Source organism: Stigmatopora nigra, chromosome 2, assembly GCF_051989575.1.
Source record: "Stigmatopora nigra isolate UIUO_SnigA chromosome 2, RoL_Snig_1.1, whole genome shotgun sequence".
In the NCBI taxonomy this organism is placed as follows: Eukaryota; Metazoa; Chordata; class Actinopteri; order Syngnathiformes; family Syngnathidae; genus Stigmatopora; species Stigmatopora nigra.
Genome location: NC_135509.1, coordinates 17,337,285 through 17,361,552, shown reverse-complemented (window position 1 = coordinate 17,361,552; position 24,268 = coordinate 17,337,285). Strand labels below are relative to the sequence as shown.

The window sequence follows — 24,268 nt, the reverse complement described above, 5'->3', positions numbered from 1 at the left end:
GCATTTATACTTCGCACAACCAAATTGTAATTGGTCATTAATTTATTTGATGGGCAGGTTACTCAGAACTGTCCACTGAGGTCAAGTGATTTTTTGAACCTTGCGTTTGCATCCTTATGTGTAAAATGCTTAAGATTAGCATTTTCTCACATAAAAGAATTCAGCTTGCAACCCTTGAACATCCCACAATATATCAATTCAACTGTTTTTTTTTTATTCCAAATTCTCAGCGGAAAACAGTAAAAGATTCACAGCAGACCGAACAGTTGAAAGAATATAACACAAGCTTCAGCTATATTTCCACTCAGGCTGAAGCAACAAACAAACAAACAATATTTCTAATGAGGTGCGAAAACGGACAAACTAAGCAGATAGTAGTCAAAAATATTACTTCTCTTGTCAAATACATCCAAATAAATGGTAATGTTGATTTCAAATGTTGATAGCTTAATGTACACCCTGGGCTCTGGTGTGCTGTTTGAGTCTGCCTTGAGAAATCCCCACAAACTGTCTGCTATTGACAAAAATGTTTGCAAATGTCAAGGCTTAAAGGAGCAATATCTAAGACCAGTGGCCAAAAATAGTGATGCTATCACGATCAAAATATTGATGCGCACAGCTCTTCTCCTAGCCAGATGAGCTCTTTGCAATAGACAATCAGTTTGTTTTCATAAAAATTCTGGATTTCGAAGATAAACAGGCTAACAAACTAAATATTAACATAGGCAATGATCATGTTAACATAAGTCATGTCTACCTTCAACAATTACATACCAAAAAGTACAGAACTCTAGTCTTCAAACATAAGTTTCAATCTGCTCAAGTTGGTGCACAAATAAAAAGATCATTTAAGCAAAGTAATACAAGAGAGACTTAAATGAAAAAGAAGTTACGAGCTCCACATATCCCCATTTTAATTTAAGTTGACTACCAACAAATTAATATGTGCAAATACGCCATCATTGCCCATGTCAATAGACACAGATGCAGCTTAATGTTAGAACAGATATGCAAACTGCACATATTCCTCGTGTCAATTTACTGTACAGGAAAGTACCCCAAAAAATTTACATCACCTTTTTACCTCATCAGTTGTCTCCATTGTTCGAGATCATGTCCAATGCCCATCATTGTTATGTTTCTGAATTTCTCATTTGTTCTATTAAAAGATGATACTGCTATATATATACACATATACATATATACATATAATACACATGCATATGCACACATACATACATACATACATACATACATACATACATACATATATATATATATATATATATATATATATATATATATATATATATATATATATATATATATATATATATATATATATATATATATATATATATATATATATATATATATATATATATATATATATATATATATATATATATATATATATATATATATATATATATATATATATATATATATATATATATATATATATATATATATATATATATATATATATATATATATATATATATATATATATATATATATATATATATATATATATATATATATACATATATATATATATATATACATACATATACATATACATATACATATATATATACATATATATATATATATATATATATATATATATATATATATATATATATATATATATATATATATATATATATATATATATATATATATATATATATATATATATATATATATATATATATATATATATATATATATATATATATATATATATATATATATATATATATATATATATATATATATATATATATATATATATATATATATATATATATATATATATATATATATATATATATATATATATATATATATATATATATACATACATACATACATACATACATACATACATACATACATACATACATACATACATACATACATACATACATACATACCAACATACATACATACATACATACATACATACATACACATGAAGCTGAAGGACATTCCTTGAAAACACAGAACCTAAGCAATAACTGGTTGCAAAGTCTTTTAAAGTGGGAATATCTTGATTGATTGTCTTGATTTGACCATTGAAAACCATGTTAGTAGAATTTCTAAAATAACATGTTTCAATTTGTCTATTGAAATATTAGGCAATTTAATAAATAATTGACGTGCAAATCTTACATAATGCTCCTTTAATGCTTCATTAATAGAACTTCCTGAAAGGCTTTAACGTGATGAAACATCAATGTAAAATGAGATAAAATGCAGTAAGGCACTTGCTAGACAACTCCAACTTCAATTCAAACAAAAATGCCAAAATAACAGGGCATCTGCTGCCAGCAAAAGAGTTACCCATTTGCAAACTGGTGTTTGGAAATAAGTTTTACGAAAAAATGGTCAATAATATGATCTAACAGAAATTGTAGGGTCTTAAAGCAGACTCAATGAGCAGCAATAGGAAATGCATTTCAATACGGCGCTGCCCCCTAAAGCCCATGAATAGAAACTGCACATCCAGTCTTCAAAAAAAATCTTCAACATTTCAGTAACAACTAAAACAAAAAAAAGTAATACTTTTTCACAGGTTTTGCCATTTCAAACAAGTGTACATGACTGAATATAAACTAAATGCTTACATAAAAAAAGGAACAACGCAAATGATAAAACTAGGAAGTGAAAAGTCAGACACTCTGGACGGCTCTCAGCATTCAAAAATGACAAAATGAAAAACAATTGATTTTGTATTTCGCATAGTGTCTTCAAAGAATGGTTTGGTGGGGAATTACCAACTGAAATAAAATTAAAAAACTGTATCTTTATTTTATTTTATTTATTACTTTCAAAGGAGGCTGCAACTCAAATCTTCCTGGAAGCAAACTGGCTCGAGTAATTGTGTTCAGTTTGAAAAGTCCAAGGACGTGGATGTTACGCACTTTTGTTTGAAATAAGGTAAGTCAAAGGGGGAGAAAAAGTAAAGTTTGGAATCTTCTGATTGACTGTTTACCTTGAGCAACATAGATGGAAAAAAAAGAATGGTTGAGATGTACATTCTTTACGTCTTATGCACTGGCATGAAGGATTTGCAAAACACTCAAGATCTTTAATGGCAACCTGGGAGATTTCAGAAAACTCAAAAATGGAAGTTTACAACAATCTTCCATGTGAGGCCATATAACTTCAAAAGATAGAAGGTAAAGATATTTTATGTTATTACATTTGACACTTTGGGTGGTTTGGGAAAGAATAGGAGGAAAACTGTAATAGCTTCAACCACTGATACCTCAGTATTTGTTGTCGTGGCTCCTATGTAAAAGTATTTGAAACTGTCTCCCAGGTGGAGCTTTAACACCATCAATTGTACTTCCCCCAAGAAATAAAGTTAGCACACTGAAGTTGTCCTTAAACATTACAAACGATTACGTTCTGCTCAATATATGCGGCGTACACATACGAAAACTGACAAAATGTCAGAATTTCTGCAGAATCCTTGGGAATGTAATTTTAAATAAACTAGTGGTTGACAAGTCCTTGGAGCATCATCATGAGTCGCCGCGCTCTCTTGCTAAGAGGGGTATGGGGGTCCTGCTGCATGAAAGCAAAGAGCTTCGGTCTAACCTGGGACAGCACGGAAGACATGTGATCTCTTGTTCGAGGGTCGCCGTGGTCGAGGTTCATCAACGCATCCTCCAAGTAGCTGCAAATACCACCCAAAGAAAGATTTTGATTAAAATGAGAGCCAATGATTGTGGCACAAAAATAACATTTATCTAATATATTTATCATTTTGATAGTTTTAACCGATCTATATGCAGTTAGGCGCACAGGGTAATTTCATTAGCGGTAACACTTTCATCACTTAGACTTCAATGTCAAGCAGGGTCTTTGATAGGTACTAGCACACTTCCGTTAATGAGTTTTGTGTTTTTGCCCAAAAAAAAAAAATGCCATAGGATGGAGTTGTCATCTACAGCTGGGCCATCTCCACTTCCTCCTGCCATTGTGCATCTCCCTTTGCAATTAATTGTTACAATGAAACAGCTGGTGGTGTGAGAGCCCAACAGCTTTACTGTCTGAACGGTTTAAATGACCATTCATCTGTATGGGCACAGCCTACCCAGATCAATCTATTGTGCCAGCTGGCCCAGGGCCAGGTCTAGGGAGCACTAATGTGTACAATAACTATATAAAAATCTCTATTAGTGACCCCTTTGTCTTTCTCTATATTTGATCCTCTGAAATATCACTGAGGAAGTATACCAAAAGGACTTTATGTGGGAAGTATTGAAAATTCTAAAGGACAGCAATCTTCGCATGACCACGGAATATAACTGCAATTTAGGGAGTTTGAAAAGCGATCGAGTTTGTTAACTGAACAAGATACTAGCCTGTGAAGACCCAGATAGTTTGCGCTAATAAAAGCTCATAATGAGCCACACCTGCCTCTAAGGTGCCATAGCCCAGCTGCAAACCAGAGGCATCTGAACTCTACACCAAGCTGTAAAGAGACATTGCTTTGCTCAGGGAATTGTTTGAGTGCAAGAACAGCAGAAGGGAAGAAAGGATGCATGCCTTCAGAGGCGACAGGGACGTAAAGATGGTTAGGTAGACACTCTTTGAAGAGAGATTAACTACCTTTGGGGTGGGGTGACATTCAGATGACCTAGATAAGACAGGACTGAAAAAAATACTGTCATCCTTCACCACTTCACGGTTTCAACATTCACAGCTTCAGTGCATCGCTGAATTTGATATTATGTATCCAAATTCCCGCTGAAACTTGCAAGCGGAAGACAGGAGATGAAAAAGGGCATAAGTCGGGGCAGCGCCACCCAACTCAGCGGTGAAAAAGCAAAATTTCACCTTAGAAGAATGATGCACCGAATAATATAAAAGAATGACGTCTTGCATTTTCCTGTTTTGTTTGGATTGCTGCACAACACCTTGTGGAGGAAGACTAAGACTAAGAGCCCAGGAAAAAATGAAAAATGATGACAGTGACCGAAAAAGTGAAGTTGCAAGATACACCATTTTGGGTAAATGAATCTTCCAATGCATTGCATCGAGAGAAGAAGTGAACATTTGAAAAATGGCAAAAATATCCTTTTCCATGGACAGTGTTAACCACTTGGAAGAAAAACATAATTGAGAATGCCCTATCGGTCATGATCTCGAAATGTAAATTTGTGCCCAACAACAGAGTACCAAGTCCTTCATTGATGTGCTTGAGCCACTCAGTTATCACCACTTGGTAAAATGGAAATGAAAATTTTCTTACATCCGCAGAGTTCGTGTTGGGGCAATTTCCTACTCAACAGGCATTAACCATTGACCCATCAACAACCTGATTTAAGCATTGCTACATTAAAAAAAAGATTGAATTGCTTGGGAAAAAAAGGCAACTAAAACACTAGCAATTGTTTCATGGCTAACAACCGAAGATATAACTGGGATTACAACTGTTTTGTGCCTCTTTCATTAAAAGGACTAGCAAATTGTGCTTCAATTAAGTCCAATCCATCCAATTCGGTAAAGTATCCCCTTGATGTAACAGTGACTTTAAGCTATATTTTGAAATATACATCAATAACCCTAAAAATCTTGAATCTTAGAAACCAATGATATATTGTCTGATCAACCTTATCACATACTGTCAAATTTAATTAAGAAAAGGGTCGACAGTTTGAAATGGTTAAGTCAATCAGTCAGTGAACTACTTGTAGAAGCTTATCTATCAGTGCCTATTGAGCTCAAGAACTGATGTGAATTAATTTTCCTTAAGGATACGACACACTTTGCTTTAGGTGTGCCTTGAATGATTTTGTAACTTGAGAATTTTGCATAGTGAATAAGAAAATAGACCGGGAGAACCCCGTCAGCATCAACCCTTAAACCTCAAAGTCTGTAGGATAAACCCTATAAAAAATGGCAACAATGTTGTTACTCAGCCCAACCTGATTTTGAGATCAGAGCGCGTGTTGATATTCGATGAGAGTTGTTGTATGAGTGACAGCAGAACAGGTTGACTGAGAGGGCAGGGCTGTTGTCCAAACACCTCCTGGGAGTCGATGGTCTCGCACACATACAAGACCAAATTCAGATCTGTTGCTGACAGAGCCTGGATAGGGATTAGGCAGATAACGGTAAATCATTTAGATAAAAACAATTTGATAACTTCCTGTCCTACAACTCCTGTCCATGCAACAGACAGTTGCATAAGAAGGTGAGCGAACGCAAGGGAAGACATATTGCTAAATTTTCATTATTTGCACGCTCAGGTAAACCCACAAAAATGCTCCAATTTATTTTATAAAAACACAATTACTACAACTGGAGTTATTGTGTCTACTGAAATAAGCAATGTTTCCGATATATTCTAACATCCTTAGCTACTGTTGGCATAAATTGACCATCCCCATTGTAACACTCTTTACAGCAGGGGTGCTCAATACGTAGATCGCTAAAAGGTACTACGGGTAGATCGTACGACAACAAGATTTGATGCACTCTTTTGGTTTTTTTTTAGTAACGCTACTATGAATTTGGCATATCTGCAGTAAAATATTCCTTCCAATTCCCATATGTTGGTAAACCTCACTATAGTCTATTTTTAACTATATTAAACATACATAACTGCTGAGCTTTGTGAGAGCCCCAAAAAAAGGTAGATCGCATGAGGTTGACTTCGTGAAAAGTTGACATTGGAGTAAAAAAATTGAACACCCCTGCTTAACAAGATGGCAATAGAGGATCATCAGTACTGATGTTTTTTTATTTCTACAGTAGAAAGACTCTCTTACTATGGATCAAGGATTTCAGTTTAATCATCAATATCATTATCACAATTTGAGGGTTGTGAGTTAAAGAAAGCTGTACCCAGTGACGTTTCCAGGCCCCAACCAGGGGGAACAGACACTGGGCAAAAAGTCTCACTCTCGTACACTTTCAATAAAGACAACATATTTTGACATAAAACTGCTTATTTCTAATGTGTGTATAGAGCCCTATAATACACTTATTACTATAGTCCTGAAGTCTGTAATTAGTGTAAAAATGGGGCAATGTTTAGCAATCCATTTATTAATGCTAGACTGTAGGATAAAAAAAATGCAATCGAACCAGATGGGACACAACAAAGATGGTCTCATACATTGGTAGCCCAATTCAAAGAGGAATCTATGCACAGATGCCTATGATGAAAACAAGCAGATAGCGCTAAATATAATCCTAGTATAAATTGGCCAATGATTTTAAGCAAAAGTAATTAACACTTTATATCCAATGCGGATTCTTTAAGAGGAGCACTATGAACAATTCTTGCTATTTTTCAACAGGCATAGGGAAATATTTTATTCACATAGTGTTCAATTAATATTGCAATTCTGTTCTTGCAAAGAAACAGTTGCTATTAAAATAGCTCCGTGTACACAGAATTTTTTGCTTTGGCTGTCAAAGTAAATATGTTGTGTGTTACCTGTTGGAAAGCCTGGTTAAGTTGTCCCTGCTGAAGGAGCTGAAGGATGTTGGCTTGCTGTGTCTGGAAGTCCAGATGTGCAGTGGGGACAGGGGTGCCTGCTGCAGACCTCATTGCCTGCATAATGCTGGAGGTGACCACTGCCTGCTGCTCCTTCATTGCAAGGCTTACCTCCCCTTTGACAATACGCTGAACATGACTAAGAATTGACTCCTGCAAACTGAAAAAGGACAGTCGACAGAAAAGATTTATTCCACAAGAGGTGAATCCATTGGTATAATTGGATAATTGATCCTATGAAGCTAATTTCCCCCGCTGGCATTATTTGCACAATTGTTTTGTGAAATCTTTAAATCAGGGGAAACAGACAGACATTTTCCCCACTGCTTTTCCTCAGAGTTCCTAGTGCTTGAGAAATCAATACAACCAAAAGGTAGCTGTGTTCTGTGTTTTTGAGTATGACATGACTAATAGATGTCACAGAGGTTGTGGAAATAATGTCAACAGAAGGTCTATATTTGCTTATACAAACACAATTTAACATTGCTCAATAAAAAGGCTGATAAAGATGTGAATATTTAGCTCATTACACGTCGTAGTGGCACTGGACTGATTATGGATGATTTGGGCACTTACTTTCCTACCAACAACTGGATCTGATGTTGGATCTCAGACCGGATGTTAGCCGTGATGCTATTGGCCAGCTGATCGGTGGATTTTTGGAAGCCATCAATCATATGTTGGAGTTGGTCAATCACAGGGTCTCGTGCTTCCTGCTCTCTCTGTTTCTTATTTTTTGCATGGTACTCAAGTTGTTGTATGTCTGCAAAAAGTTCCAACAAATCCCTTCTCTTACTCTCACAAGAAAATAAAATGCATTATTGACCTTTTAAGCCCACTTATCAAATTTGCAAAAAAGTCTTTTTCAATGCCTATTTTATTCCATAAAGAATGTAGGGAGGCAATCCCAATATCAGCCTGTGCTTTCGTATGTTGCTGTTCAAGAAAAACCTTACCTAAAAATCGATGGTAAAATTATATATATTTTTTTTTAAATCATGTAATTTTTCACTAAAGTTTACTTTGCAAAGATTTACAGGTTACTCTACAAGATGAATACATTGATGAGTAATACTTAACTACTTAACCTGAGTTACATGAATAGTGGAATCTAATCATAGTGTAGTGATATACTACAGTGTTTATCAAAATGAGAATTTAATCAATGATTAGCCAATGAGTAATTGTTTACATTGAAAATTAATTAAAAAAACAGTCACCCCATCCCGCATCAAGTAAATTATTTTTGTTTAGAGGGTAAAATGTAGTTTTACAAGGGTTCCGGACAATCACAATCGACTTACATTCTTGTGTTCCTTGCTTGAAACTGTCGTTAATTTGCTGAAACATTGACTGGCAACCTCTCTCAAAAACAGGTAGCACAATGCTTTGGAAGGCATCTTTGTAGGCAGCCTGGATAGGACCTTGCATTGCCTCTGCAGCAGCTCGGCCAATTGCATCGGTTGTGTTCTAGCAGTAGAGAAACAACTAATATCACTTAAGATCTGAATGAACAATGGGCAAGGCACCACAGATCTTGGACCATGTAGACAAGCAGTGATATAAGAGAAGGAGAGGGCAGACACCTACCTTGGATTTAACAACCTTAATGACATTGTCCTTCAATGTCACCTCTACGGAGGTCATCTTAGAAGAAATGGTGTTGTTCAGATGAGATGTCACTGGCTCCAGACTCTTCGAAATGGCTAATTTAACAAAAACATCCATAAATCATTATTTGGGAATGTGATCAGAGATTAACAACAACTTCATGTGGCAGACATCTCCAAAGTCAACACTAAAGTAAACTATGTTTTGAGTTTATGTACGGCCTTGATTATTCTCCTGATTACCAGGAAAAAAAATGTTGTCCAATCATATTTTGAAATTCTCCAATCTATGTGAAGTAATTGGAATACTGCAAAAGAAATGTTGAATAATTGAAAAGCTCGGAATGTCCTCTGTAGAGCACAAAAGGAGTTATAATGAGATTGGGTGCACTGGGTGGGATATATGTATTTATGTTTACAAATGAGCCTCTACAGAGAACAAATTTGAACTACTGGAAGTCAGAGGGATATAACAGTTTGTCAGTTGCTAGTGCAAACTTGCTTAAATGCAGGATTCAAAATGATTTAAAAAAAATATTAAAATTATGTATAGGATGCAATAAGAACAGATTATTTTTTTAAAAAGGCAAGTCGAATTATTAGCTTAAGCATTCCAGGCATACCAAGTATCACAAGACTAGAAGACAAAATATGGTTTTTCAAGTTAGAACTGTTCAACATAACTTAAACGCAACAATTCTGTGGTAGAATAGTTGTTCTTGTTTGGGCATTACTGTCCAAATATATTGTGTATTAAAATGAACGAATTTGATTTGGGACCGGAGCTGGGAGACGTCCAAGTCTTTTGAAGGAATACAAATGGGTCAATATGCCGAGCTTTCATTGCACTCCTTTTTGCAGTTATTAAGCAGATTGAAACGTACGGTGGCTTCGTACTGCCAACTCGAGGATGGGGGTTTAAATGTAGATACTGATTGTTTATTTTCACCGAAAACACGTGCAAAGATCGGTTTAAACCGCTTTTGAATGGACAATTGTTCAATGTAAAATTACGGCTTGATGCAGAATGTATTTTTTTTAAGCACCCTTAGGTTTCGACATAACAGATACTACAAGGTGAGTATTGCACATGCACACATCACAATGCCGTGAAAGAAACAAGACATCGTTCAGGCCTAGTAGCTGTCTGTAATTTTCTGACCCATATTAACAATAGAATTTGATATAGCCACCCACTTAAACTTTCCCTTTCACTGCTTCCATATTTTATGTATGTATATCTATTACCTTCACTAAGAACATATAATGTGAATAGGCATGAAAATAAAGAAAGCACTTTTGTGTTGTGATTTTCCTTACTTGGCGGAAGTGTTTTTTTCATCTCCTCTCGAACCACTTTGTCCATTTTGTTCGTTAGGGAATTGGAAAGGGCGTGGCTTAGCTGCTGGTTGAATTGTTCCTGGTGGTGTTGCTGATTCCGAGTCTCAGCCAGAACACGCTCGCATATGCGCTCTGGGGTCATCAAAGGTTAAAGTTAACAAGAAGTAAAAGATGTAGCTGCAACATGATTAACACACTCTTCTCACATTGTTTTTTTTTTTTTATATACCCTAAATACAGGTCCCTGAGATAAAATTTCATGGAGAAACAACTTCCTGTTGGGACAAACTATAACTAATTTTAATGCCGGACAGCTTGGAGTGTTTCTAGTTAAAATACCTTATGGTATATGGATGAATGATAATGCAAGTTATTTCTCCGGTGCAAAGGTTAGGTTGTTTTGGCTGTGTCAATGGGTGAAATGTAAGAGTTCTTAAGAAAGATCACTAGATAAAAACAAACTGTGCTACTCTACAGTTTAAGCACTCCTTATTTCTGAAAGATACGTTCTTGTTCCTGATGGTTGGTCAGTGCACATTCTACTTGAGCAATTATGGAGCTTTGCATGGCTTCAATTTGTCCTCGTAGCTCATTTAACTCTCTCTGCTGGCCTCGGAGAAACATGAACAACTCTTGCTGCAAATCTGCACTCATCTGTGGGAAACATGAACAAAACTAATGAAATGGACAAAATTACTTTTAGAACACAATGTACATGTTGTTGTTTTTTAAAGGATGCCAATGAATAATAATGTCCATTTTTGGCTCAGAGCCAAAATTGACAAGTTTGCGAGTAGAGAGGAACAAAACAAAGTATAAATTAAGCATAACACTTTCGCTGAGTATTGGATATACCTGTCCGGAGTCCAATTGTCTCAACTGAGGTGTGTCGCTGTTGAGAAAAGAGAGGGAACACAGGTTGCTAATTCTGTGACAACTTCACCATTTCTAGATAGTCAAAAAAGGTCCCAATACCTGTCATCTTTCTTGTTCTTCCTTTTAGCCTTGGGCGAGGCTCTGGGCGGGGTCTTCCAATCATTAATTGGGAGCCTGTGAGAGGTGCGGGGGCCACAGTTTGCAGAAGATGATGCTGAACCAGCCAGTTCATCTTCCGGGTCACTGGATCAAACAATGAGACATAGTTTGAATAAAATAAAAATGTCTATCTGTATTGGAGTCAACAAGGGCACTACTGTTACCTCTGCTCGGCACCAGTGTCCTGACTGTCATTCTGTGAGAGGTGATAGGACCGACACGCATAGGGAGAACCCAGGAGTCTTTCAATTGAATCATCAACTCGTGAGCTGATACAAAAAAAAGAATCCGTATCAAGTATCAAAATACACAGTAATGGCATGACTAGCAACTAGACAAAGGCACATAGATTATTAATAAGACACCTAAGTAAGTTATAACTTTGATAGCATTAGCTATTTTTGCTTTGTGATTGAAATTCCAATGCAACTTGTTAATGTACCATGAAAATATTTCTGTATTACAGAACAATCCAGTTGATTGAAGTAAAAAATGAATTTAAAAAAAGGTCAACATAATAACAGGTGAGCTAAAACTTGAATAATTCTCTATCTCCGCTAACGTATTACCAGTCTCCGAGACTATTGTCTCTATTCCTGGTCTCCCTGGTGATGTCGGGAGCAGCTGGCCAAGATGTGTGGCTTATGCTGTTCTCTGTAGAACTTCCTGCTAACCCGGGGTTTTCCTGTGATAGGGCAGTCTCCAGGAGAGATGGTGTTTGGCTAAGTCGAGGCTTCAACTCTAGACATTCTCCAACAGATCCATCTACACATCCAAGCTCCATGGGCAACAGGCTGTAAAGTAATTCAAGTGTAAATAACATCAGAGTAACCTGAAGGCATTTTGGTGTTCCTGCAATGGAGCCAATGAGACCAAGATTGGAATGTCTGAATTCTTGTCATTTAAGCACAACATATGAGATTTATTTGGCATCTCTTACTGATTTTGTTGTGTACATTAATTTCTTACTTATTTTGTTGCGTACATTAATTTCTTACTTATTTTGTTGTGTACATTAATTTCTTATTTTGTTGTGTACATTAATTTCTTACTTATTTTGTTGTCTACATTAATTTCTTACAAAATGTTATATTAGTTCATTACAGTACCTGTTGCTGTTCACTGATCGTGGTGAAGTAAGCAAGTGAAGTGCAGAAGCAGCAGAGGCCATACTATCAGTCTGAAGAGCAGACAGAGGTAAAGAGTCTAAAGTGGACACAAGCCCACGTTGAAGCTGCAGGGTCTGAGATGCAATCTCTGGCATATCCTGCGGCATGGCTGTGGAAGCTGAGGAGATAACGTCGGGAGAGCGGGTCCTTGTTGGGGAGGCAAGAGGTGGCATGAGCGGAGACTCAAGGACCAGAGTGCTGTCAAGCACATTTGGAGTGCTTGCGGAAGACAGTGCCTGGACAGAGAGTAGTGATTAATATTGATGTGATAAAAACGACTCAAAGCTGGCAGTCAGTGCATCAGGTTATACCTGGATGGTCTCCAATCCTGGCAGGACAGCAGACGCAGGTCTTGCAGGACTGCTAGTGGGAGCCGGAAGGGACAAAGTGTTATCTGCCCGGTTGGGACTCTGACTAATGTCATCAGAAGTCCTGTAAAAACAACAACACACCAAAGTATCTGTGTGGTCAGAATGATGCTATCATTTTCTCATAAATTGAGAAAACAAATTGTTGCTACTGAGACAATGACTCAAATTGTGATGCTGTGTTATAGTAGAATAATAAGACAACAGTGTCATTGTACAATTACAAATGAACAAGAAGGTTCATTTCAAATGGTTAATATTAAATATTGCAAAAAAAGTTGAAGTTGGTAAATGCTTCAAAGAGACAAAATATTATCCATCAGTGTTCATGATCCAGACCTCCAGAAAAAACTCACCTATTGGTTGAGTCAGTTGAGTTGCTGCTTATTGCAGTTATAATAGTCAGACTGCTGGCGCTACTGCCCGGAGATGCAGGCACCTGAAGAGTGTAAAATCAAACATTTTTGTCCAGCGTTGCACAATGTTTCATTGTTGGTGCTAATTAAAGCATGAATTAGTTCTGGAAACACTATTAGAATTGGCCTCAAAATTGTATGAATTAACAAGGAATAGAAATTGCAGGCACGGGAACAGATTAATAGATAATGATTTTCTCCTGTGTTACAAAAGAGGAAGGAAGTGTTCATCTTTGTAGTTTTATTTTTTACACCGACACCATCTTGAAATGATCAGTGGTCTCAAACCGGTCCTCAAAGGGCCGCAGTGGGTGCAGGTTTCCATTCCAACTCAACAAGGATACCTTTTGCAAGTGCAATCAGTTAATTGGAGTCAGGTGCTACTTATTTTAAAGACACCTGATTGGTTAAAATGTCGGCACTGGATCGGTTGGAACAAAAACCAGGACCCACTGCGGCCCTATGTGGAACCGGTTTGAGACCACTGTGTTATATGGTACATCAAAAGAACTGTATATTCCAATATCCCAACGGTTAGAGCTCTGGCTATGAACCCAAAAATGGACTGGACCTATGGACATAGCCCAACAATATGGCAAACAAAAGCTATGGAAGCATAAATAAGAGTGCTACACAATAATAACCTATTGGTAACACTGAAGCAACTTGCCAGAATTTTTTTATCAGACAGGAAGGTGATGGTGCCACTACTTTATATGTAGGGTGAACAACATGTGCGGCACTAATTGAAGACTGTAGTGACCCGGGAAAGCGCAGTTTCCAGAGACATGTATGTAAAACAAATCTTTATTGGCACTAGTTCTGATTCAAAAGCATTTTTTTAATCTTTGGTTTTAGCCTTCAAGACAAGCATGTTGTGAATACTAAATGTGCTGGTTTTGTGTGACTTTTACTCATTCTCAAAGGCTACTGGTAAGAAGCAGCTTAACTTTTGTTTAAAATGGATTTTGCCAACAAACTGTAAATTCTTCCCTTCATCATTTTACAGATGAATGTTTATGGTGTTAATTTAATTTTAAAACAGGATTAAAACCAGAATCCAATCCAGCGGTCTTAAACCAGTCCTCGAAGGACCGTAGGGTTGCAGGGTTTCATTCAAACAGAACAAGCAAACACCTTTAGCAAGTGTAATCAGTTGATTGCAGGCAGGTGCTATTTATTTTAGAAGACCCCTCATTGGTTAAACTGTCGACATTGGATCGGTTGAAACAAAGACCAGATCTAATCTAAAACATCTTGTACTTTCACAACTCCCTCAATCTAGGACTCCATCCAAGATCTCGTCCCGTGGTGTCAAAATGATCACAATCTATATTGCATTGACAATTACTGGCTTCTTTCATCTTTGTCAACAACTTGCAAAATCAACTAACTAAATATTCTTTGCACCACTGTAATTATGTCAATATTGTAATTATTTACTTTAACTGTTTTTTTGCAAAATTAGTCCAAAAATACATTTTATTAACTTATTCAGTTAAATATATGTACTGGTCTAATCCACATGAAACTAAACTGGCATGAATGCAAACTATACGGAGTTTGACGAACCAAGTGTAGATCAATATCAAAACAGCAAAATTAAGGTTAAATTAATAATCATAAGTATAGTTACAGGATTATCATGAAAAGTTCAAATAGAAAACAAATATAATTTTGAAATATTTTTACCGAAGTGCTTGGTGTCATAAAGGCATCAGGAGTCATCAGTTTGGGCATTTGGCCATTGCCATTAGTTGTGTTTGACAGGAAGTCAGCAGGTGCTGGAATTGACGGCATGTTCCTCAGGTCAGTCTGGGACCCACTCTCTGAGTCCTTGTCAGAACTTTGGTCAGTCAAATTTTCTGAAAAACATGTAAGAAACATCACTCTTAGAATAAAAAAAATATGGAAGTCATATTTAAAGTGTTCGATCTGTTTTTGAATGTAAATAGTAATGTTGTAATTATCTTTTTTTACATCAAATTAAAAAAAACGTAATATCTTGATTGAGGAAAACGATTGTGATCACGTCACAAACATATGAACTGCATTAAATTGGGGTTGAAATTGCAATTCAATGGAACATAACTGAAAGTGACCAATTAGTAAAGAACTGTTGAACTGTGTGAATTAATTAAGTGACCAACCAAAAAAATCTGGAGTATCTGCATGGAGTAGGCTGGAGCCTGAATGAGGTTGGAACCATATCTGAACATCTTGCAGGCTCCTAAAATCACAACATATTCAAATGAATGAGCAATGGCAAATGTTCAACAATATATAGCATCATATAACAGGGTTGTGATAAATGGAGGTCATTTTGCAAATCCAGGTTGCACAGACAACGCAACTTCAAGTCCCAATTTCTTATTGATATATAATAGCACAGTGCTTGATAAGTCAGTGTGGCTCATTTTGCAGTGCCAGATCACAAATGGTAATACTATCTGCATATCATAATACATGCGTATGTGTCTCAGGGGAACTAACCGGCAACTTTTACATTTGTAAGCAAAATTGCTTCATTTGCCACCATGACAGAGTGAAAGACTAGGAGATTTAAGTAATGACAACGCTCAGAGAATTGTTTATTGAACAATTGGTTAATTAAATGCTACTTAGCTGGTTACCTACTGTATAGTATACTGGAACTTACTTGGTATGAACGCAGTAGAGTTTAATTTGGATGCCAGATTTGGACTCCGTGGGTCCTTGGGTGCCATCTACAAAAGAATTACATAAATAAAAAGGAAAATGAGTTATTATGACTTTAGTCCAGTGCATGAATCAGATATTAAAACTGCTTGATCAAAATGGGCTTTTAAACAGGCATTTTTATCCATCATTAAGGCTTCACTTCAACCCACCTGTTGTCGCAGTCTCACTCTCCTCCTCTGCAGGAAGCACTTCAGTGTGTCGCAAACGGCTATGAGCAACTTCTTGGACTCCAAAGCTAAGCACGGGATGGGTGAGTAGAAACTCTGACACAGCAGTAAAAGTTGCCTTGCCTTTTACTGGATCTTGTGTCAGCTCCATCACATAAAGAACCTGGCAGGGTGCCACAATAAATTAACATCAAAAGAAAAACAATGAATTCGATCGACAATATGAGAAAGTGCCACATTAGTTTTAAAGTTCTTTATTTGTATTTTTTTTACAGAACTGGATTTTTTAAAAGCCCCCATGGTGCTTGATAATTGCAAGGTTTAGGTTTTCTTTAAATCTCATTCAACATTGAAAAAGTGTAACTGCTGAAAATAATGAACTGACCTTCCTCTGCACATCAGAAAGGATGAGATATTCAGCAGACAGGTCCAAACTTGCCTTGAGAGTTGGCAGAACTGCCATGTTCATTGGGTCTGGAGAAAATCTACAAAACAGCAATAACCACGAAAACATTGTTTAATAAGATGTGGTGTTCATATAACAAAAGGCAGAATTTCTATTGAAGTTTTTTTTACTTTTAATTTATGCAAATTATTTGGGGATATTCATGGAATTGAAATTTCACAGAAAATTTTATCAACAGTATATGATTAAATACATTTTACAAACAATACTTGGGAAAGCAAATACCTGATGGTCTGCAAACAACTCCAGGAGACAGTGCACCACAACTTTAATTCTTGGTTCTGATCTGCTCCAGTTATAAGAAACCGCCAGAATTGAACCCTATTTAGATAAGCAGAGAAAGAAACAAGCATTTTTTAAAGAAATCATCAAAGCAATCTGAATTATTGTATACTCACTCAGGATCCTGCCTTTTGTGATTGTCACAGAAAAGAAGGCAAGAAAGAGGACGCCCACCATGAGGACGCAATTCATGTAGACATCTAATTAAAGAAAAAACATTTGAAATTATGTCTTTTTTTTTTTAAAATAAGATCATCGGAATGTAAATCAATTATATGAATAAATAAACGTACCTTGGCTTGTCCTGTCCTCCTTCTATATATATCTGCCAAAATTTGATGTATCCATCATGACTGGCTGTGGCTAAAACCGTTCCGTCTGGAGATAAGGCACCTTCACTGACACGCTGGTAAGACAGTAAAATGTTTTATTGTATTTCTTGTAGTTAAAATTAAATGGCATTCATGTCTGTTCATTCATCTTTTGAAATAAATTACAAAATCAGTTTCCTCTTCACGAATGCTGCTTAACATTTAGGACTCATAAAAAAATCATGTTTTGAAAAGTGTTCTTGTGATGAAACAATCCTAAACACAGGACCATCTCATGAATCAATAATGCTAAAGCTCAGCTCAATTGACATGAAGCAAAAGGCAGAATACACCCCACGCTGGTAATTCACCAAGTTGTAAACAAATAATTCAATAGCAATCATTCATCTCTTTAGCTTTTTCACAAATGCACCTGAAGAATTACAAATTCAGGAGCATCCATATAGATGTAAACATTCTTTTTTGTTACTTTTGTAACCTTTTTAATAATTTGGTCGCCGAGTCATTAGTAGCGAGTTAATATTAAAATATTTTCCACAGTAAAATTAGCATAAAATTAGAGTTAAATAATATACATTGAAGTCTACCAACCAGTGAAAGTGGCAGCTTTGCGACCAATCTGTTCCAGATAAACCGCAATCATTAGATTGCAGTTAGGTGCTACTTGTTTCATCAGAAACCTCACTGTTCAAACTGTCTGTGCTGTTTGTGTTTAAATAAAATCCTGCAGGCACACCCTCTGGAATTGGTTTGACATCTGTAGCTTTGAACATGTCCAATTTTAGGAGTTAGCTGCCTAATTAAGAAGCTGGTTATAATGGTTGTTTGACAATGTATGCCCTGCGATCGGCTGGTCTAATCTATCTCCCGTTCAGTCAGGCATAGAGGCAGAAGTGCTCCTATAAACCTCTTGAGGATATGCAGTACTCAAGATGATGAGGAAATCAATTTTAAATCTAGATTTCATTTGACAGAAATAATATAATAGATTGTCCATTAGTGTATAAGTCCATTTTTCTTTGGTTTTCACATGCTTTATCGCACTACTGAGGAGCCAGGGCTGAAATTGAACTCCAAATGCAAATGACCTATAATTTTATACACTGTCTATAATGTCTTACCTGGGAATAACCCTTCACTGTGATGAGGCCGTCTTTCAAATCTGTGGCATTAACGGGCCAACTATCAATGTTGGCCCTTAAAACCTCCAGGTCCCACACTTCAGCCTAAAAAAGGACATTACAATTAAGGCATGTTAAAACTTAAAAGGTACATTGTGACATATCATGATGCTGGAATACAGTCTTAGCATTAAGATATACTGTTGATGTTGTCAATGGAAAAAATAAATTCATTGAATATTTTCAACAAAGCACAAATGCAGTTGCTTAAAATAATAGTTGTACATTTTCACAAAGGCTGTTCCTTCAGGGTTTTTACATGTTTGCCAGATGTTTCTAAAAAATCTAACATTTGTGCCATTCTCAAAACGCTTGGCCATTACTGTACATAACCAGGCTAAAACTAGCTTTAGTTATGAGACCTTAGATCTGTTAAATGCAAGTAGTTTTACTTCAAAATGCCAAATTATTAAACTGGGAACATAGTTTTTGTTGAATTAGATTTGACAAATTTATATACTCATTTTGTGGTCCTGAATCCAAAACTGGTCTCATTTTCTCCATCCTATGTCAAGATTTTGACCTATTAGTATTACTGTTTTCTCCAAAATATGAAAAATACTGTGGCATATTGTTAAATGTTGATTTCATTAAATATGAAAGCAAAAAGAATGACTAAAGTTGTAATTTAAAACTTATATATTTTTACAAACGATATGACCAATGGAATTTCAACTGTTCAAGTAGTAACTACCACGTGCTAGAGGAAGAAAACGACTGCAAATTTACATTTCACACACCAGGTTTTGTTTGAGTCAGCATAAAAATCTAACATAACCAAGAAATTGTCCCCCAGTGTTCAGAATAGCATTTTCTTTGGATCAAGTAACATTTTATATCAAACATATACCCTGTCTTCATGCAGAAGGGCCAAGGTCTGACTGGGGTCTTCTTGGTTGTCTTCATTTTCATCTGGAATAAAAGGGCACCAGATGAGCCGTCTATGCAAATTCAGTGGCGTATCCTGTGGGCTGCGAATATGAACAACTATCTGATCTCTAAGGGACACAAATTAAGGAAGACATAAGCAACCACAAGCTGTTTTCATGAGATATTCAAAATTAAAGCTCTAGTACTGAGATGAATATTCTAGTGGAATATTGAGTATTTTTAATATTTAACCAAAATCTCAAGTAAAATGTGCATTGTAGTTTAGTGGCGTAACCGGACAAAATCGAAAAAGACATTGGGAGAGGAAGTAGTCGTTGTCAAACACGGCATGGAAATGAAAAGAATAGGACATTTCATCATAACTTCTGTTCAGGATACAGTATTGTACTGCTGGTGCAAGTGAGCTCCCATATCATCAGGTTACCAGCTTCATCCACACAAGCCAAAAGAGGCGAGTCAAGGTGGGCGAAAGCCAGATCAGTGACAGCACCAGTGAAGCCTTTCAGTAAGGAACGCTCGGCAGAGCCCAAGCTTAAGACACGTATCATAGCCTGGTTGTTTGCCCCTGAGGGAAATGGAAGGCAAAACAAATTTTGGATTTGTAACATTTAAGGAAATTTGTAAGAATATTACAACGATAAATCGTCGACTCTTACCTCTAATTGCATATGCCATAAAGGAATTTGACACAGCAATAAGTCTTCCATAATGATACTTGTGTTCCCAGTCGTATTTGGCAACAGGCTGAATCTTCACCTGAAATGAAATTCATCACTTAAAACAAGTAGCGTTTTTCTGCAAAGAGTGAATGGTACACAAAAAAACAGGTCTCATGAATTTTAATCTCCAAGACTATGATGAATTGCAAAGGAAAAGCTATGGTCTCATAGTACTCTAACTAATCGAGATGTACCTGAGCACGTGTGTTTATGTAATGATATGGCAAAAAGATTATAAATTTGCGCGACACCGAGTTGCGTAGCTGAGACGAACTCTAGTCCCAACATCACCAAAAGCGCGGAATTAAAGCATATAATTGTGGCACATATTTAAAGTGTCCAGAATCAACAAATCACTTGGAGAGCAGCTGTCACAGCTTGTTTATTTCAGGGGAGACAGCCATAAGAAGTTGTCAGCAGAGGCCGATACACTCATTAAAAGAGCCAGATATGTCTCGAGAACATTAAGTTTCTGACCTCGAATAAGACATTTATTTGGGAGTAGCTTGCTGCATCTAATGAAGGATAACAAAAGTTTACATTACATGTTCAAAATAAAATAAAAATATTTCAGGTACTGTGATTTGAGTATTGCCCATCCCCACATTACAGTACATATGGGATATGTATAGGCTCAGTTTGAGCATCCCTTGTTGCACATGATCTCTTTTGCAACCTGTCATTTTGATGGAAGGTTAGTAGTTAGTCATAAATCCCTTTCAAAACTGTCTTCAGAAATATTAACCAGTTAATCTTACCATGTTGCTACCTCGAGCTTTGCTGTTGATACTCGAGTCCTGACTGGCCACGATTTCCACATTGTTCGAGGTGATAGGAATACAGGTAGACTGATCATCACCCGAAAGCCGGCTGAAATTGGAGGAAATTGGAATTTAAAAAAATTGAACTGGAACTCAAGAAAATCTAAATAATATAATAGTTTTTTATTGTTTCTATTAATTAAACACATCATCATTAAAAGTGAAATGGAAAAAAACATCACAAAAGCGCTGTTATAAAGTTTTGACAGCCCATCCCTCTATTTCTTTATGAAATCAAACAAATCTAACACAAGTGGAAAATCATTGAGTAGTGCAACAACATTAAAATATAAAACAAACATAAAGGGCACAGAAGTGTAGATATTTTTGCTCAAATGTAAAGACATCTAATGAGCTATCTTTAAGTAATTTTAACTTAACACCATATTTGGTTATAAGAATTTATTAATATAGTAATTGTGGTTAACTGTTTTATTCTTTTAATATATAAAATTTCAATTAATTTGTAGTGATATATTTGCCTGTGAATACAGCTAATGAACCTAGTGGCTCTCTGATGTTAGCGACAGGGTCCGTGTTTATGCATCAGCATCCTTCAAATTTGACAAATCTAAGGGCTGTTTAAAATTAATAGTTCATCATGGATATCAATATTAGACATTCTTGTTCAGTTGGAATAGAGACATGCAGAGGCATATCTGTAGTATTAATAAGAGAGGCATTAAACCCTAGTGGTCAGGTAGTCTCCATACACGGTTTATGCGTGATATATGACGATAGTGGGAATAAATGAGAAATCTAACGTTTTTACTATCAAAGCTTACTATTCTTGGTGCAATATATCAGAATATCACACAGCACTAAAATGTGTGTCCGGAAAGAAATGAAAACATTTGGATACAAATGATGAAAATGACAAAAGTGAATTAAAACACCAACATTATCTGGAGATCCTGAGGAATGATGGAAACTGTGGAGATAGGTCTGGTTGAGCCTGACATTGATGACAAGTCTCCACCTCCAAGAAGACCTGCTGCTCCTAATAACCCGTTTAGCTCTCCATTAAAAGATAACCGTCTTTGTCCATCACCTGATTCTGCATCTGCGAAAAGAAATGTCTTATACCTAAGTGGTTTCACTATGATTGATTAAAAAAAAAGCCAGCAAACGTTGATATAACATCAAATTATTATTATTCCAGCTCATTTGGAAGGGTATGGTTGGTTGCTGGCAATGTCAGGATAAAAAAAATAAAACGATTTTGATTTAGATAATTTAAATGCCTGCATATTGTCAACACAACTTAAATACTGCATAATGCATCTATAGATAAGTAAAATCTTATATTGGGTGTACTGGTACTTTAAAAGGTATTTAAAAGATCAGTTAACATTCAAGACTATATTGGTGTAGGAACATAATATTTGGTCTAATACCAATTCCTTTGTTTTTTTTTTCAAGGGAAAAATGTAATACGTGCTGCATTTAATCAAAATATTATGAATTTGTGCAACGTCAACGTAGCCTTTTTCTCAGATGAGCCAACACGTTTACAGCCCAATTTTTGCACACCAAACACACCAGATCGCGGCAGACGTCTTTAGGTCACAGGTGCCAATCACCTCGGGAAGTGTGACATATTCATAAGCCACTGTTGTGGCGTCTGTGACAACTCACAATGCAGAAAGTTTGGTGAGTCAGAATTCCTGCAGCTTTCAAAATTTGACAAGTCCGTCATGTTCCTGCAATTTCTGGGTAAATACTGACCTATGTGTGGTAGTGTGAAGTAGGGTGCTCCTTTTTTTATTACTGTGACTGCAGATCCAGAAAGCATGGCAGATGTACGCTCGTTGATTTTTGTGTTCCACCCGTGTGTCCCATTGATTTTTGCATTTTAACAATCTGGCCTCAATTCACCCACTTAGGTTATGTTTTGATGAAGACAGGCTGAAAACAGTGAACACAGCAACACCCATTGAACCTTACTGCTTATATCAGGAGTGAGTAGGCAACATATTAAGATGTTGACATATATTTCGACACCATATGATTGAATTTGCCCATTGCGCACAAAGACGCTATGACTGATTGACAACTCCTTGTCCTACTCCTCAAAGGCATCTGCTGTCAGATCACGGTCTTTGTGGGGTACGGAAAAATTAGGCAGGCTCTCCTATGCTCCAAGACAAACCTGAATATGACTTATTCCCACCTTGCCCTGAGTGCCAACCAAAAGCTACCTAAAAATAGGTTTAGATCAGATTAAGCTCTGCATGCGATGATCTACAGGGCTGATGTTGCATAATTTGATTCAACTGCCCATATGCTTGATTGCAATGAAACAAGTGGGGTATTTTTGTTTGTAATCACCACGCCTTACTGGAGCCTTGAAACAAACAATTCCTAAATATGTTATAGTAAATAATATAAACATATTATAAAATGTGCATACACTATCTTAACGTTGATATTACGCTGCTACTGATACACGGTATTATCTTAAAAATTGGAATTTCATTTTGAGACTAGTTTGGTTATGTCGGATACATTTAAGTTTATAAATGAAATAACATTGGGGTAAATTCAGGATTCATAAGAGTGTAATACATTGAAAATCTAACAGACAACCAAACAATGTTTCAAAGTGTATTCGTGAATTTTAACTCCTACTTTTCATTGTCAAACAAACCATTCGGCAATAATAAAAACCAGGTTGGCGCTAAACCTGGAGACGATATAAACGCGCAATTAGCACAGAGGATTTGGAAGTAAATAATCAGAAAACTAAGATCACCGTACAACAAAATAGAATCGTGAGCAATATTGTCAGTTTTCAATATTGTTACTATTTCAATGACGTCGTCTTTGAGAGAAGATACGCGACAATGGCATTCCAAGCGAGGCAACAATCCGGTTTGCAGGCGCTTTTGCGGCCTAGCCATTTTAGCGCCTCCAATTTCCATTCACGGTCACTCACCAGTGTTGTCAATGGGACGGTCGAGCTTCAGGATGTCCCGGAGATGCTGTGTCGCACCCTCCACATCAATATTAGCGTTGAACGCCATGGGTGGGGGAATGGGAGGACCGGCGAATATTAAGGTGCAGAAATTTTGGTTTGAAGTGACGCTGTCAGTATTCACTTCGCTCACCCGGAGCAACCATCTAAACTTCCGGTGTATCAGATAAACGCTCCGTCTAGAATCTGTATTTGGCCAATCGTTCTTATTTCTTTGTACTTTTGGCCAGCTGACCACTTT

The 24,268-nt window shown here is 36.4% G+C and overlaps 1 protein-coding gene across 1 annotated transcript; it reads right to left on the bottom strand.

Annotated features, from left to right (window-relative positions):
- Positions 1-2,175: 2,175 nt before the first annotated feature.
- On the bottom strand, positions 2,176-24,196 carry edc4 (enhancer of mRNA decapping 4). Its single transcript, XM_077710717.1, has 30 exons — positions 23,989-24,196; positions 21,951-22,113; positions 20,988-21,099; positions 20,167-20,266; positions 19,889-20,075; positions 19,470-19,617; positions 18,560-18,664; positions 17,400-17,512; positions 17,223-17,306; positions 17,050-17,145; positions 16,744-16,843; positions 16,341-16,521; positions 16,130-16,196; positions 15,621-15,700; positions 15,163-15,335; positions 13,411-13,493; positions 12,998-13,118; positions 12,627-12,922; positions 12,087-12,311; positions 11,682-11,786; positions 11,458-11,601; positions 11,338-11,374; positions 10,989-11,136; positions 10,462-10,614; positions 9,122-9,237; positions 8,836-9,001; positions 8,108-8,294; positions 7,472-7,691; positions 5,952-6,115; positions 2,176-3,694 (listed from the first exon to the last, which is right to left on the bottom strand). Exons 1-30 carry the CDS (start codon positions 24,074-24,076, stop codon positions 3,511-3,513), a joined length of 4,146 nt encoding a protein of 1,381 aa, XP_077566843.1. The 5' UTR covers positions 24,077-24,196; the 3' UTR covers positions 2,176-3,510.
- Positions 24,197-24,268: the final 72 nt, after the last annotated feature.